General features: G+C 46.8%; 1 protein-coding gene across 1 annotated transcript in view; it reads right to left on the bottom strand.

Annotated features, from left to right (window-relative positions):
- The window catches only part of LOC139373588 (retinoic acid receptor beta-like), a 173058-nt gene extending 156645 nt beyond the window's left edge, over positions 1-16413 (bottom strand). The window contains exon 1 of the mRNA XM_071114263.1: positions 16170-16413. Coding sequence (XP_070970364.1) covers positions 16170-16413 — 244 coding nt within the window. The remainder of the gene's footprint in view (positions 1-16169) is intronic.
- Positions 16414-16962: the final 549 nt, after the last annotated feature.

Here is a 16962-nt window from a genome sequence, read left to right as displayed (position 1 = left end):
AATGAATATGGAGTTGGTCCCCCCTTTGCTGCTACAACAGCCTCCACTCTTCTGGGAAGGCTTTCCACTAGATGTTGGAACATTGCTGCAGGGACATGCTTCCATTCAGCCACAAAAGCATTAGTGAGGTCAGGCACTGATGTTGGGCGATTAGGCCTGGCTCGCAGTCGGCGTTCTAATTCATCCCAAAGGTGTTCGATGGGGTTGAGGTCAGGGCTCTGTGCAGGCCAGTCAAGTTCTTTCACACCGACCTCGACAAACCATTTCTGTATGGACCTCGATTTGTGCATGAGGGCATTGTCATGCTGAAACAGGAAATGGTCTTCCCCAAACTGTTGCCACAAAGTTGGAAGCACAGAATCGTCTAGAATATCATTGTATGCTGCAGCATTAAGATTAGACGTCGACCGATTAACCGGAATGGCCGATTAATTAGGGACGATTTCAAGTTTTCATAACAATCGGTAATAGGCATTTTTGGACACCGATTATGGCCGATTACATTGCACTCCACAAGGAGACTGCGTGACAGGCTGACTACCTCTTATGCGAGTGCAGCAAGGAGCCTAGGTAAGGTGCTGGCTAGCATGAAACTTATCTTATAAAAAACAATCAATCTTAAAATAATCACTAGTTAACTACACATGGTTGATGATATTACTAGTTTATCTAGCGTGTCCTGTGTTGCATATAATCGATGCGGTGCCTGTTCACTTATCATTGAATCACAGCCTACTTTGCCAAACTGGTGATTTAACAAGCGCATTCGCGAAAAAAGCACTGTCGTCGCACCAATGTGTACCTAACCATAAACATCAATGCCTTTCTTAAAATCAATACACAAGTATATATTTTTAAACCAGCATGTTTAGTTAATATTGCCTGCTAACATGAATTTATTTTAACTAGGGAAATTGTGTCCCTTCTCTTGCGTTCTGTGCAAGCAGAGTCAGGGTATGTGCAGCAGTTTGGGGCGCCTGGCTCGAATTGTGTGAAGACCATTTCTTCCTAACAAAGACCGTAATTAATTTGCCAGAATTGTACATAATTATGACATAACATTGAAGGTTGTGCAACGTAACAGCAATATTTAGACTTAAGGATGCCACCCGTTAGATAAAATACGGAACGGTTCCGTATTTCACTGAAAGAATAAACGTTTTTTTTCTTCGAAATGATAGTTTCCGGATTTGACCATATTAATGAACTAAGGCTCGTATTTCTGTGTGTTATTATATTATAATTAAGTCTATGATTTGATAGAGCAGTCCGAGCGATGGTAGGCAGCAGCAGGCTCGTAAGCATTCATTCAAACAGCACTTTACTGCGTTTGCCAGCAGCTCTTTGCTCTGCTTCAAGCATTGCGCTGTTTATGACTTCAAGCCTATCAACTCACAGAGATTAGGCTGGCAATACTAAAGTACCTATTAGAACATCCAATAGTCAAAGGTATATGATATACAAATGGTATAGAGAGAAATAGACCTATAATTCCTATAACAACTACAACCTAAAACTTCTTACCTGGGAATATTGAAGACTCATGTTAAAAGAAACCACCAGCTTTCATATGTTCTGAGCAAGGAACTTAAACGTTAGCTTTTTTTACATGGCAAATATTGCACTTTAACTTTCTTCTCCAACACTTTGTTTTTGCATTATTTAAACCAAATTGAACATGTTTCATTATTTATTTGAGGCTAAATTGATATTATTGATGTATTATATTAAGTTAAAATAAAAGTGTTCATTCAGTATTGTTGTAACTGTCATTATTACAAATATATATATAAAAATCGTCCGATGAATCTGTATCGGCTTTTTTTGGTCCTCCAATAATCGGTATCGGCGTTGAAAAATCATAATCGGTCGACCTCTATCAGGAACTAAGGGGCCTAGCCTGAACCATGAAAAACAGCCCCAGACCATTACTCCTTCTCCACCAAACTTTACATTTGGCACAATGCAGTCGGGCAGTTAGCGTTCTCCTGGCATCCGGCATACACAGATTCGTCCATCGGACTGTCAGATGGTGATGCATGATTCATCACTCCAGAGAATGTGTTCCCACTGCTCCAGAGTCCAATGGCGTCAAGCTTTATACCACTCCAGCCGGCGCTTGGCATTGAGCATGGTGATCTTAGGCTTGTGTGCAGCTGCTCAGCCATGGAAACACATTTCATTAAGCTACGACAAACAGTTATTGTGCTGATGTTGCTTCCAGAGGCAGTTTGGAACTCGGTAATGAGTGTTGCAATCGAGCTGATTTTTACTTGCATCGCGATTAAGCACTCAACGGTCTCGTTCTGTGAGCTTGTTTGGCCTACCAATTCGCGTCTGAGCCTGTTTCACTTCTAGACGTTTCCACTTCACAATAACAGCACTTTCAGATGACCGGGGCATATCTAGCAGGTCAGAAATTTGACAAATTGATCTGTTGGAAAGATGGCATCCTTTGCATGTGTTAACATTGCCAATTTGAAAGTCCCTGAGCTCTTCAGTAAGGCCACTCTAATGCCAATGTTTGTCTATGGAGATTGCATAGCTGTGTGCTCAATTTTATACACCTATCAGCAACGGGTATGGCTGAAATAGCCGAATCCACCAATTTTAAGGGGTGTGCATATACTTTTGTATATATAGTGTACTGCAAAGAGAAACAGTCTATAGACTCTTAAAAGTGTTAATGTATGAAATAGTAATACCCAGCGAAAAATAATTTAAAAAATATATATATGTACAGTGCATTCGGAAAGTATTCAGACCTCTTTACTTTTTCCACATTTTGTTACGTTACAACCTTATTCTAAAATTGATTCAATTGTTTTAAAAAGGCATTGCATCTCAGTGCAAGAGGCGTCACTACGGTCCCTGGTTTGATTCCAGGCTGTATCACATCCGACCGTGATTGGGAGTCCCATAGGGCGGCACACATTTGGCCCAGCATTGTCCGGGTTTGGCCGGGGTAGGCCGTCATTGTAAATAAGAATTTGTTCTTAACTGACTGGCGGTCAGCTCTGTCAACTGTGGGGCCTTATATAGACAGGTGTTTGCCTTTCCAAATCATGTCCAAACAATTGAATTTACCACAGGTGAACTACAATCAAGTTGTAGAAACATCTCAAGGATGATAAATGGAAACAGGATGCACCTGAGCTCAATATCCAGTCTCATAGCAAAGGGTCTTAATATTTACAGTACCAGCCAAAAGTTAGGACACACCTACTCATTCAAGGGTTTTTCTTTATTTTTACTACACTGCTCAAAAAAATCAAGGGAACACTTAAACAACACAATGTAACTCCAAGTCAATCACACTTCTGTGAAGTCAAACTGTCCACTTAGGAAGCAACACTGAATGACAATAAATTTCACATGCCGTTGTGCAAATGGCATAGACAACAGGTGGAAATTATAGGCAATTAGCAAGACACCCCCAATAAAGGAGTGGTTCTGCAGGTGGTGACCACAGACCACTTCTCAGTTCCTATGCTTCCTGGCTGATGTTTTGGTCACTTTTGAATGCTGGCGGTGCTTTCACTCTAGTGGTAGCATGAGACGGAGTCTACAACCCACACAAGTGGCTCAGGTAGTGCAGCTCATCCAGGATCGCACATCAATGCGAGCTGTGGCAAGAAGGTTTGCTGTGTCTGTCAGCGTAGTGTCCAGAGCATGGAGGCGCTACCAGGAGACAGGCCAGTACATCAGGAGACGTGGAGGAGGCCTTAGGAGGGCAACAACCCAGCAGCAGGACCGCTACCTCCGCCTTTGTGCAAGGAGGAGCAGGAGGAGCACTGCCAGAGCCCTGCAAAATGACCTCCAGCAGGCCACAAATGTGCATGTGTCTGCTCAAACGGTTAGAAACAGACTCCATGGGGGTGGTATGAGGGCCCGACGTCCACAGGTGGAGGTTGTGCTTACAGCCCAACACCGTGCAGGACGTTTGGCATTTGCCAGAGAACACCAAGATTGGCAAATTCGCCACTGGCGCCCTGTGCTCTTCACAGATGAAAGCAGGTTCACACTGAGCACATGTGACAGACGTGACAGAGTCTGGAGACGCCGTGGAGAACGTTCTGCTGCCTGCAACATCCTCCAGCATGACCGGTTTGGCAGTGGGTCAGTCATGGTGTGGGGTGGCATTTCTTTGGGGGGCCGCACAGCCCTCCATGTGCTCGCCAGAGGTAGCCTGACTGCCATTAGGTACCGAGATGAGATCCTCAGACCCCTTGTGAGACCATATGCTGGTGTGGTTGGCCCTGGGTTCCTCCTAATGCAAGACAATTCTAGACCTCATGTGGCTGGAGTGTGTCAGCAGTTCCTGCAAGAGGAAGGCATTGATGCTATGGACTGGCCCGCCCATTCCCCAAGCCTGAATCCAATTGAGCACATCTGGGACATCATGTCTCGCTCCATCCACCAACGCCACGTTGCACCACAGACTGTCCAGGTGTTGGCGGATGCTTTAGTCCAGGTCTGGGAGTAGATCCCTCAGGAGACCATCCGCCACCTCATCAGGAGCATGCCCAGGCGTTGTAGGGAGGTCATACAGGCACGTGGAGGCCACAGACACTACTGAGCCTCATTTTTGACTTGTTTTAAGGATATTACATCAAAGTTGGATCAGCCTGTAGTGTGGTTTTCCACTTTAATTTTGAGTGTGACTCCAAATCCAGGTCTCCATGGGTTGATAAATTTGATTTCCATTGATAATTTTTGTGTGATTTTGTTGTCAGCACATTCAACTATGTAAAGAAAAATGTATTTAATAAGAATATTTCATTTATTCAGATCTAGGATGTGTTATTTTAGTGTTCCCTTTATTTTTTTGAGCAGTGTATGTTCTACATTGTAGAATAATAGTGAAGACATCAAAACTATGAAATAACACATATGGAATCATGTAGTAACCAAAAAAGTGTTAAACAAATCAAAATATATTTTATATTTGAGATTCTTCAAAGTATCCACCCTTTGCCTTGATGACAGCTTTGCACACTCTCTCAACCAGCTTCATGAGGAAAGAATGGTAGTGTACATACAATCACTGCACACACAGAGCATTATGACCACAGCTGTTCTGTTCTCTCAAGAGAAGCTAGTGTGTTCTGTTTGCAGAGAACTGAACTGGTCTAGCCTGTTGTTGTTTGCCTACTGAGGCTGAGTAAGAGCCTTGTGCAAACAGACAGACAACAATAGTTGACGCAAAGGCGCAAGAGTTTCTTCTAAGGTGAAGGAAGAACCACCTGGACACTATTATCTGTAGGTGTGTTCAGATATTGTATTGTGTTCTCTCTCTCTCTCTCTCTCTCTCTCTCTCTCTCTCTCTCTCTCTCTCTCTCTCTCTCTCTCTCTCTCTCTCTCTCTCTCTCTCTCTCTCTCTCTCTCTCTCTCTCTCTCTCTCTCTCTCTCTCTCTCTCTCTCTCTCTCTCTCTCTCTCTCTCTCTCTCTCTCTCTCTCTCTCTCTTCAATTCAATTCAATTCAAGGGGCTTTATTGGCATGGGAAACATGTGTTAACATTGCCAAAGCAAGTGAGGTAGATAATGTAAAAAAGTGAAATAAACAATAAAAATGAACAGTAAACATTACACATACAGACGTTTCAAAACAATAAAGACATATTATGTATATATACAGTGTTGTAACAATGTACAAATGGTTAAAGTACACAAGGGAAAATAAATAAGCATAAATATGGGTTGGGTCTAATTGTGTTGCTGTCCTGGGGCTCTGTGGGGTCTGTTTGTAAACAGAGCCCCAGGACCAGCTTGCTTAGGGGACTCTTCTCCAGGTTCCTCTCTCTGTAGGTGATGGCGTTGTTATGGAAGGTTTGGGAATCGCTTCCTTTTAGGTGGTTGTAGAATTTAATGGCTCTTTTCTGGATTTTGATCATTAGTGCATTATTTGGTGTTCTACGTTGTACGCGTGTCACGTTCTGACCTTTATTTCCGTTGTTTTGTATTTATTTAGTATGGTCAGGGCGTGAGTTGGGTGGGCAGTCTATGTTTGTTTTTCTATGTTTTGGGGCATTTCTATGTTTTCGGCCTAGTATGGTTCTCAATCAGAGGCAGGTGTCATTAGTTGTCTCTGATTGAGAATCATACTTAGGTAGCCTGGGTTGCACTGTTTGTTTGTGGGTGATTGTCTATGTTAGTGGTTTATTGTTTTTGTTACTCTTTTGTATAGTGTTCAGTCTTTCTTTATTAAAGATTTTACCATGGACACTTACCACGCCGCATATTGGTCCTCTGATCCTTCTCGCCTCTCCTCTTCAGACGAAGAGGAGGACGACCGTGACAGAATCACCCACCAACCAAGGACCAAGCGGCGTGGTAGAAAACAGCGACGACAGCAGCAGCAGCAACAACAGCGGCCGGTATCACAGGACTCCTGGACATGGGAGGAGATACTGAACGGAGAGGGACCCTGGGCACAGGCTGGGGAATATCGCCGCCCCAAAGCAGAGCTGGAGGCAGTGAAAGCTGAGCGGCGGCGATATGAGGAGGCAGCACGGCAGTGCGACAGGTACGAGAGACAGCCCCAAATTTTTTTGGGGGGGGGCACACGAGGGGTGGAGCTAAGCCAGGTAGCAGACCTGCGCTCACTCCTTGTGCTTATTATAAGCAGCGAGATACTGGGCAGGCACCGTGTTATGCGGTTAAGCGCACGGTGTCGCCAGTACGTGTCCATAGCCCGGTGCGCTATAGGACAGCCCCCCGAGAGTGTCATGCGAGTGCGGGCATCGAGCCAGGGCGTATGGTGCCTGCTCAGCGGGTCTGGTCGCCGGTACGCAGTTTTGGTCCAGGGTATCCTGCGCCGGCTCTGCGTGCTGTGTCTCCGGGGCGCTGGGAGGGTGCAGTGCGTCCTCTGCCCGCGCTCCGCTCGTGCCGGGCGAATGTGGGAATGGAGCCGAAGGGAGAGGTGCGTGTAGTAAGCACTAGATCTCCCGTGCTTACCCACAGCCCGGTTCAACCTGTGCCTGCACTCTGGACGGTCCGGGCTAGAGTGGTTATCCAGCCTGGGGAAGTGGTGCCAAGGTTGCGCACCAGAGCTCCAGTGCTCCCCCACAGCCCGGTCTTTCAGGTGCCTCCTCTTAACCCCAAGCCTCCTGAAGGTCTTCCCAGCCTGGTGGTTCCTGTGGCAGCCCCACGCACCAGGCTGTCTCTCTGTCTCCTCCCTGCAGGTGGTCCTGTCTGTCCGGCGCTGCTGTCGGAGTCTTCCGCCTGTCCGGCGCTGCTGCCGGAGTCTCCCGCCTGTCCGGCGCTGCTGCCGGAGTCTCCCGCCTGTCCGGCGCCTCTGCCGGAGTCTCCCGCCTGTCCGGCGCCTCTGCCGGAGTCTCCCGCCTGTCCGGCGCCTCTGCCGGAGTCTCCCGCCTGTCCGGCGCCTCTGCCGGAGTCTCCCGCCTGTCCGGCGCCGCTGCCGGAGCCCCCCGCCTGCCCGGCGCCGCTGCCGGAGCCCCCCGCCTGCCCGGCGCCGCTGCCGGAGCCTCCCGCCTGCCCGGCGCCGCTGCCGGAGCCTCCCGCCTGCCCGGCGCCGCTGCTGGAGCCTCCCGCCTGCCCGGCGCCGCTGCCGGAGCCTCCCGCCTGCCCGGCGCCGCTGCCGGAGCCTCCCGCCTGTCCGGCGCCGCTGCCGGAGCCCCTCTGCCCGGCGCCGCTGCCGGAGCCCCTCTGCCCGGCGCCGCTGCCGGAGCCCCTCTGCCCGGCGCCGCTGCCGGAGCCCCTCTGCCCGGCGCCGCTGCCGCCCCTCTGTCCCGAGCAGCTGCCCCTCTGTCCCGAGCAGCTGCCCCTCTGTCCCGAGCAGCTGCCCCTCTGTCCCGAGCAGCTGCCCCTCTGTCCCGAGCAGCTGCCCCTCTGTCCCGAGCAGCTGCCACCTTGCCCAGAGCTGCTGCCGCACCTCTGTCCCGAGCAGCTGTCCCTCTGTCCCGAGCAGCTGCCCCACCTCTGTCCCGAGCTGTCCCTCTGTCCCGAGCAGCTGCCCCACCTCTGTCCCGAGCTGCCCCTCTATCCCAAGCAGCCCCTCTGTCCAGTGGGGTCATTGAGTAGGGTGGCCATGGTGAGGAAGCCACGGAGGCGGACAATAAAGCGGACTAAGACAATGATGAAGTGGAGTCCGCGTCCCGCGCCAGAGCCGCCACCGCGGACAGACGCCCACCCAGACCCTCCCCTATAGGTCAAGGTTTTGCGGCCGGAGTCCGCACCTTTGGGGGGGGGGTACTGTCACGTTCTGACCTTTATTTCCGTTGTTTTGTATTTATTTAGTATGGTCAGGGCGTGAGTTGGGTGGGCAGTCTGTTTGTTTTTCTATGTTTTGGGGCATTTCTATGTTTTCGGCCTAGTATGGTTCTCAATCAGAGGCAGGTGTCATTAGTTGTCTCTGATTGAGAATCATACTTAGGTAGCCTGGGTTGCACTGTTTGTTTGTGGGTGATTGTCTATGTTAGTGGCTTGTGTCAGCACAGGTCTCATTTTGTAGCTTCACGGTCGAATTTGGTTTATTGTTTTTGTTACTCTTTTGTATAGTGTTCAGTCTTTCTTTATTAAAGATTTTACCATGGACACTTACCACGCCGCATATTGGTCCTCTGATCCTTCTCGCCTCTCCTCTTCAGACGAAGAGGAGGACGACCGTGACAACGCAAAGGATATTTTTGCAGAATTCTGCATGCAGAGTCTCAATTTGGTGTTAATCCCATTTTGTGAAATCTTGGTTGGTGAGCGGATCCCAGACCTCACAACCATAAAGGGCAATGGGTTCTATAACTGATTCAAGTATTTTGTTGAATTTTATGTTCCTTTTGATGGCATAGAATGCCCTTCTTGCCTTGTCTCTCAGATCGTTCCTGTGGCGCTGTCACCTGTGGCACTGATGTTTAGGCCAAGGTATGTATAGTTTTTTGTGTGCTCTAGGGCAACGGTGTCTAGATGGACTTTGTATTTGTGGTTCTGGTGACTGGACCTTTTTTGGAACACCATTATTTTGGTCTTACTGAGGTTTACTGTCAGGGCCCAGGTCTGGCAGAATCTGTGCAGAATATCTAGGAGCTGCTGTAGGCCCTCCTTGGTTGGTGACAGAAGCACCAGATCATCAGCAAACAGTAGACATTTGACTTCAGATTCTAGTAGGGTGAGGCCGGGTGCTGCAGACTTTTCTAGTGCCCGTGCCAATTCATTGATATATCTGTTGAAGCGGGTGGGGCTTAAGCTGCATCCCTGTCTCACCCCATTTTGTCTCACCCCCTGTCTCACCCCATTTTGCCCATTTTAACACACTTCTTGTTTGTCTACATGGATTTTATAATGTCGTATGTTTTACCCCCAACACCACTTTCCATCAATTTGTATAGCAGACCCTCATGCCAAATTGAGTCGAAGGCTTTTTTGAAATCAACAAAGCATGAGAAGACTTTGCCTTTGTTTTGGTTTGTTTGGTTGTCAATTAGGGTGTGCAGGGTGAATACATGTTGTACGATAATTTGGTAAAAAGCCAATTTGACATTTGCTCAGTACATTGTTTTCATTGAGGAAATGTACGAGTCTGCTGTTAATGATAATGCAGAGGATTTTCCCAAGGTTGCTGTTGACGCATATCTCACGGTAGTTGTTGGGGTCCAATTTGTCTCCACTTTTGTGGATTGGGGTGATCAGTCCTTGGTTCCAAATATTGGGGAAGATGCCAGAGCTAAGGATGATGTTAAAGAGTTTTAGTATAGCCAATTCCATCAACACCACATGCCTTTTTGGGTTGGAGGGGTTTTATTTTGTCTTGTAGCTCATTCAAGGTAATTGGAGAATCCAGTGGGTTCTGGTAGTCTTTAATAGTTGATTCTAAGATTTGTATTTGATCCTGTACATGTTTTTGTTCTTTATTTTTTGTTATAGAGCCAAAAAGATTGGAGAAGTGGTTTACCCATACATCTCCATTTTGGATAGATAATTCTTCGTGTTGTTGTTTGTTTAGTGTTTTCCAATTTTCCCAGAAGTGGTTAGAGTCTATGGATTCTTCAATTACATTGAGCTGATTTCTGACGTGCTGTTTCCGTAGTGTATTTCTGTATTGTTTTAGTGATTCACCATAGTGAAGGCGTAGACTCAGGTTTTCCGGGTCTCTATGTTTTTGGTTGGAAAGGTTTCTCAATTTCTTTCTTAGATTTTTGCATTCTTCATCAAACCATTTGTCATTGTTGTTCATTTTCTTCAGTTTTCTATTTGAGATTTTTTGATTTGATAGGGAAGCTGAGAGGTCAAATTTACTGTTAAGATTTTCTACTGCCAAGTTTACACCTTCACTATTTCAATGGAACATTTTACCCAGGAAATTGTCTAAAAGGGAATGAATTTGTTGTTGCCTAATTGTTTTTTGGTAGGTTTCCAAACTGCATTCCTTCCATCTATAGCATTTCTTAATGTTACTCAGTTCCTTTGGCTTTGATGCCTCATGATTGAGTATTGCTCTGTTCAAGTAGACTGTGATTTTACTGTGGTCTGATAGGGGTGTCAGTGGGCTGATTGTGAACGCTCTGAGAGACTCTGGGTTGAGGTCAGTGATAAAGTAGTCTACAGTACTACTGCCAAGACATGAGCTATAGGTGTACCTACCATAGGAGACCCCTCGAAGCCTACCATTGACTATGTACATACCCAGCGTGTGACAGATCTGCAGGAGTTGTGACCCATTTTTGTTGGTTATGTTGTCATAGTTGTGCCTATGGGGGCATATGGGGGGGAGGGAATTCTCTCTCTCTCTCTCGCTCTTTCTCTCCTCTCTCACCTCTCTCTCTCTCTCTAGCCATCTGCAGTAACTTCAGAGTGCATTGATTTTCAATACAGAGGGTTAGCTAGCTGGGGCGCATGGCGGTGTAATGAGAGAAACGTACATTATTCATGCTCTGCCCGTGTGTGTGTTTGTGTGTGGACAAAGTCCCCACAAGAATAGTAAACAAACAAACATTAGAATTAGTGTTAGGGTTAGAATTAGGGTTAGGAGCTAGGGTTCATTTTAGGGTTAGGGTTACAACGTGCACGCACGCACGCACACACACACGCACACACGCACACACACACGTACGTCTCTGGGTGAATGAGTCGTCCTAGCTAGAGTCTGGAGTCTGGCTACTTTAAACTGACTGTGGCAGGGTGTTTTAATTGAGCCAAAGCAATGAGTCAGAGAGCCAGAGGAGTCAAGGAGGCTTGAGTCTCTGGGAGAGAGATCACAGAGCATAGCCACAGGCCCCGGGCCCTGATCAAACAAGAGGCAAGACAGTCACATAGAAGGATGTGTTAATCAAGAGAGTCAAAGCAGTGAGTCAGAGGAGTCAGTGGAGGCTTGAGTCAAGGAGTAAGATCACAGCTACATGCCCGGGGCCTTGAACATACAGCATCCCAGTGTAGAAGTGCTAGGATCAGGTCCTACTTGTCCATTTAATTTTATTCATTATAATCTAAAAGGCAAAACTGATCCTAGTGCTGATCCCAGCACTCCTACTCCTACTTTATGAATTCAGGGCCAGGGCTCGATCAGAAGAGAGATACTGGTATAGAATTTATTTCTGTACAAGTCCATCAAGGATGGGAACCGTGATGGAAGGATATAATGTTGCCAGAGGTCACTGTATAGGGACTTTTCTTTATAAGAAAATTAAAGCCTTTTCATTTCTCTGAAGAAAAGATGATATCCTTCAAAAAGGCCCTCTTTTGAAATAGCACCACAAAGTGTATTTTGTTCATGCACTTTCTAATCTAGCTAGACAACATTGATTTGAGAAGTAACTCAGCACAATGCTTAGATGATTGAACTATGAATTGCTAATGTCGAGGCATTCTTCAACTTGATTAAATCTCCTTTTCAAAATGCTTCTTTAACCTTGAGCATTCCTCAATGTTAATTGATTGTCATACTTATTCCTTGGGCTATTACCACTTTATTCTACTTAGTGGCGTCCAGCAGTTTTGTGAGGCGCCCAGTGTTATAGCTAATCTCATGCTATTCTTCACATTTTGCCAAGGGGCAGAGAGAAATGTATTATTTTTGGGGGGTTGGGGGACCTGCATAGCTCATGCCCCCCCCCCCCCTCGTGCAAACACCATCTCATAAGACAAGTAACCTGTAAATGTGAAATACCTGTAGTAACCGACTGTGTCCCAATACCCCAACTATTAGTAGCACAAAGACTACCGCAGTGTGACAAAACCCTTTCCAAACAGCCCAACAACCAATAGGTGTTGTGGTGCACTTCAGAAGATAGAGCTTTCAGTTGAATAAGAAAGTAAACAGACGGAGAGTGAGAGAGATAAGGTAACCCACCTGTCAGCCTGGTGGAGTGGGGATGGAGAGATGGAGGGATGGAGAGTGAGAAAGTGCCCAGAGCAAGGAAACTCTGACAGACATAAAGAAAGGTGGAAAATATAATGTTGGAGAAGACAGGATCCAGACCTCCGCCTTTAACATGCTGAGAAATGTCTTGTTTTTAAACCACACTGAAGCCCATATCGGTTCCACCAGGCTACACATACAGTATCAATAGCCACATTTTAACATCGAACTCAATCCATCCTGTAGCAGTACATCATTTAGTGTACAGGAGCATGGAAAAGTGTGTATATTGTGTTCTCAATTAACTTACCTGGTAAAATAAAGGGCAGATAGCTGGTAAAATAAAGGAAATTGGAGAAAAAAACTCTAAAACAGAGTCTCTATGTGAGTTGGTTTGACTATGATCTCTCTATACTCCACTCACACTCCTGATCTTGACTGTGTCACTGGAGCTCCCTAGGGTGTGAAGTGAGGGGAGGAATTCCCCGCAAACACCCACTGAGAGATAGAGAGATAGAGAGTGTAGTGTAGTGTAGGGGTACATGAGATAGAGAGAGAGGGAGGTTTAGTGTTGGGGTACATGAGATAGAGAGAGAGGGATGTTTAGTGTTGGGGTACATGAGATAGAGAGAGAGGGGGGGTTTAGTGTAGTCTAGGGGTACATGAGATAGAGAGAGAGAGGGGAGGTTTAGTGTAGTCTAGGGGTACATGAGATAGAGAGAGAGGGGAGGTTTAGTGTAGTCTAGGGGTACATGAGATAGAGAGAGAGGGGAGGTTTAGTGTAGTCTAGGGGTACATGAGATAGAGAGAGAGGGGAGGTTTAGTGTAGTCTAGGGGTACATGAGAGAGAGAGAGAGAGAGAGAGAGAGAGAGGGGAGGTTTAGTGTTGGGGTACATGCGATAGAGAGAGAGGAAGGTTTAGTGTAGGGGTACATGAGATAGAGAGAGGGGAGGTTTAGTGTTGGGGTACATGAGATAGAGAGAGAGGAAGGTTTAGTGTAGGGGTACATGAGATAGAGAGAGGGGAGGTTTAGTGTATGGGTACATGAGATAGAGAGAGAGGGAGGTTTAGTGTTGGGGTACATGAGATAGAGAGAGAGGGATGTTTAGTGTTGGGGTACATGAGATAGAGAGAGAGAGGGGGGGTTTAGTGTAGTCTAGGGGTACATGAGATAGAGAGAGAGGGGAGGTTTAGTGTAGTCTAGGGGTACATGAGATAGAGAGAGAGAGGGGAGGTTTAGTGTAGGGTACATGAGATAGAGAGAGGGGAGGTTTAGTGTAGTCTAGGGGTACATGAGATAGAGAGAGAGAGGGGAGGTTTAGTGTAGTCTAGGGGTACATGAGATAGAGAGAGAGGGGAGGTTTAGTGTAGTCTAGGGGTACATGAGATAGAGAGAGAGGGGAGGTTTAGTGTAGTCTAGGGGTACATGAGAGAGAGAGAGAGAGAGAGAGAGAGAGAGGGGAGGTTTAGTGTTGGGGTACATGCGATAGAGAGAGAGGAAGGTTTAGTGTAGGGGTACATGAGATAGAGAGAGGGGAGGTTTAGTGTTGGGGTACATGAGATAGAGAGAGAGGAAGGTTTAGTGTAGGGGTACATGAGATAGAGAGAGGGGAGGTTTAGTGTATGGGTACATGAGATAGAGAGAGAGGGAGGTTTAGTGTTGGGGTACATGAGATAGAGAGAGAGGGATGTTTAGTGTTGGGGTACATGAGATAGAGAGAGAGAGGGGGGGTTTAGTGTAGTCTAGGGGTACATGAGATAGAGAGAGAGGGGAGGTTTAGTGTAGTCTAGGGGTACATGAGATAGAGAGAGAGAGGGGAGGTTTAGTGTAGGGTACATGAGATAGAGAGAGAGAGGGGAGGTTTAGTGTAGGGTACATGAGATAGAGAGAGGGGAGGTTTAGTGTAGTCTAGGGGTACATGAGATAGAGAGAGAGGGGAGGTTTAGTGTAGTCTAGGGGTACATGAGAGAGAGAGAGAGAGAGAGAGAGAGAGAGAGGGGAGGTTTAGTGTTGGGGTACATGCGATAGAGAGAGAGGAAGGTTTAGTGTATGGGTACATGAGATTGAGAGAGAGGGAGGTTTAGTGTAGTCTAGGGGTACATGAGATAGAGAGGAGGGGTCCAGAGGGAGTACCTGACCACCACCAAACAAGAGTACAAACAACAGTATATGTCGATCTGGAGACCCTCCCAAGGGAGTCTGGCAATAAACAACTAGACTGATGACAGTAGAACCTCATCTCACTTCTCTCAACCTCAAAAGTTCAGACACATTTTATATCAGAAAGAAGTTGATGTGTATGTTAATTTTTCTCCAAACGGTGTCTAAGAAAAAAGTTGTGAGCTTCAATCACTGACATAAAGGAAGACTCCAGAGTTAGAGCTGTTTTATCTGTTACGTCCTTTATGTTTCATGGTTTGATGTTTGTTGTTTCCCCATTCTTTATCTCAACTTTGTCTGACCATTGACTTTACCTTTAAATGTTATATGAATTTCATACAGGCCTACATCTCCTAACTTGTTGTCCCTTGTACATAACATAATGCTGCTTTCAATCATTTCTGTATATTTCATTTTGAGGATTTAATTATCAAGTTCTGCACAGGTGACCATTAGATCTGAATACAGATACAGAGAATAAACAGTTGTCTAAAAAGCAGAAATGTAACAGCATGAACAGCTTGACAAACAGAACATGTAGCTACTGAGAAAGAGAGAGAGATGGAAAGCAAGAGGGAGAGAGAGAAATAAAGAAAAAGTGAGAGAGGGAGAGTGAGAGATGGAGAGAGTGAGAGAATGAACTCCAAATAATTGCAGTGACATGACATTCCCATGCTGTTATTATTATTTACACTACAGTCAGAGCTCACTGGAGCTCCACACCCCAGAGGGAGAAAGGAGCGGGCTCAGGCTGCCTCAGAGTGCCTCCTCTCTGGGTTGGCAGAGTGAGCTTCCCCCTGGGATGGTGCTGCTGGAGCTGCCAGATGTTTTCAATGTTGGAGCAGGGTTGTGGGTTCAGAGGATCAGAGTGGAGGAGAAGGTTTAGGAAACAGTGGCACAAAGGTGGGGAACACAATGCAAGGAAACTGACTGTCAAAATGTCCCTGCAGCTGTGATATTTTGACACACCCACGCTCGCATGCACACACACACACACACACACACACACACACACACACACACACACACACACTGTGTCTCATCGGTGTGGTGCAGAGAGACACTAGGGGCCAATTACAGTGTGAATATAATCTGCTGCTCTACGGCTCTGCGTCTAAATCAGAATTATAAACTGGGTGGTTCGAGCCCTGAATGCTGATTGGCTGACAGCCATGGTATATCAGACCGTATCATTGCTATGACAAAACATGTATTTTTACCGCTCTAATTACGTTGGTAACCAGTTTATAGTAGCAATAAGGCACCTCGGGGGTTTGTGAAATATTGCCAATATACCGCGGCTAAGGGCTGTGTCCAGGCACTCCACGTTGCATTGTGCATAAGAACAGTGCTTAGCCGTGGTATATTAGCAATATACCACACCCCCTCGGGCCTTATTGCTTAATTATCTACTTGCTGATATGTTTATCAGTCTGCCTGATTTCCTCTACTCTCTCTTCTCATTCAACTCCTACCTCAGAACAGCTGACTGACTCCCTGGGTGTTTTAGTTAACCAGTGAATTCAGAAAAATAGACATGTATAATTTAGAAGAAGCTGAGGAGGGCTTGCATATAGGGCTACTTAATCAACTAAACTATCTAAACTACCTCAATCTATTCCACTTAAGTGGCTGCTTCTTAACTGAAAGCCCAAACCGGACAGGACCCTGCGCTGCAGTCTGCAGACAGGACTCACCTGCAGGCGATGGAGTATTAACGCTGCTGGAGGGCTGCTGGACCAGCAGCCTCGGAGCGGGGGGAGAACCCGACCGGTTAGCCAGCGGCAGAGCGCTGATGACCGAGGGGAACAGGAAGGGGTACACCCCAACCCCAGGCCTGTAGCGTCTCATCTGGACGAGCTGAGGGCCAGGGCTGGGGGAGCGTGGTGCTCGGGGCCGGGGGCTAGGGGAGCGGGGCCTGGCCCTACTGGCTGTCTTCATTCCAGAGATGGACAGAGCAGAGCGAGGGCTGGAGCTATGGCTGAAGCGAGGGGAGAGATGGGGGTGAAGAGCCTCGGCTGCTCCTCTGCTGGGCGGGGGCGAGCTGCCTCACAGGGGGGTTGGGAGGCCATCCGGGTGGGGTGGGACCCAGACGGAGGTTACTGTTCCTGGGCTGGGGTCTGTGGGGCGAGCCCCTTCATGGTCCTCCTACGATGCATTCTGGATGATGATGATGGAGACTAGAGGCACACGTCTGGTTCATTCACAGTCCGAGCCGTTTAACCATTAATCCACAAAGGATCTGGAATAGAGACACACAAATGATGGACAACTGTTAGAGGTAACAGGAAATGCAGTCAGAGTAGAAAACACAACACGTTTAGAAAATTACTATTCGTCTGAAAAATCTCTTATGGTGTACATATGGCACTGATTGAATCCAACTCCTACTGAAACGTTTGTAAAGCAGGTGCACTCAGTGTAAGCGTTATACTTACTTGGACAAATTGCCTATGGGCTCTAGAAAAAAAACAATATAATACTGTACAT

Source organism: Oncorhynchus clarkii, chromosome 18 (assembly GCF_045791955.1).
Source record: "Oncorhynchus clarkii lewisi isolate Uvic-CL-2024 chromosome 18, UVic_Ocla_1.0, whole genome shotgun sequence".
Classification (NCBI taxonomy): domain Eukaryota; kingdom Metazoa; phylum Chordata; class Actinopteri; order Salmoniformes; family Salmonidae; genus Oncorhynchus; species Oncorhynchus clarkii.
This window is presented reverse-complemented; position numbering and strand designations above follow the sequence as displayed.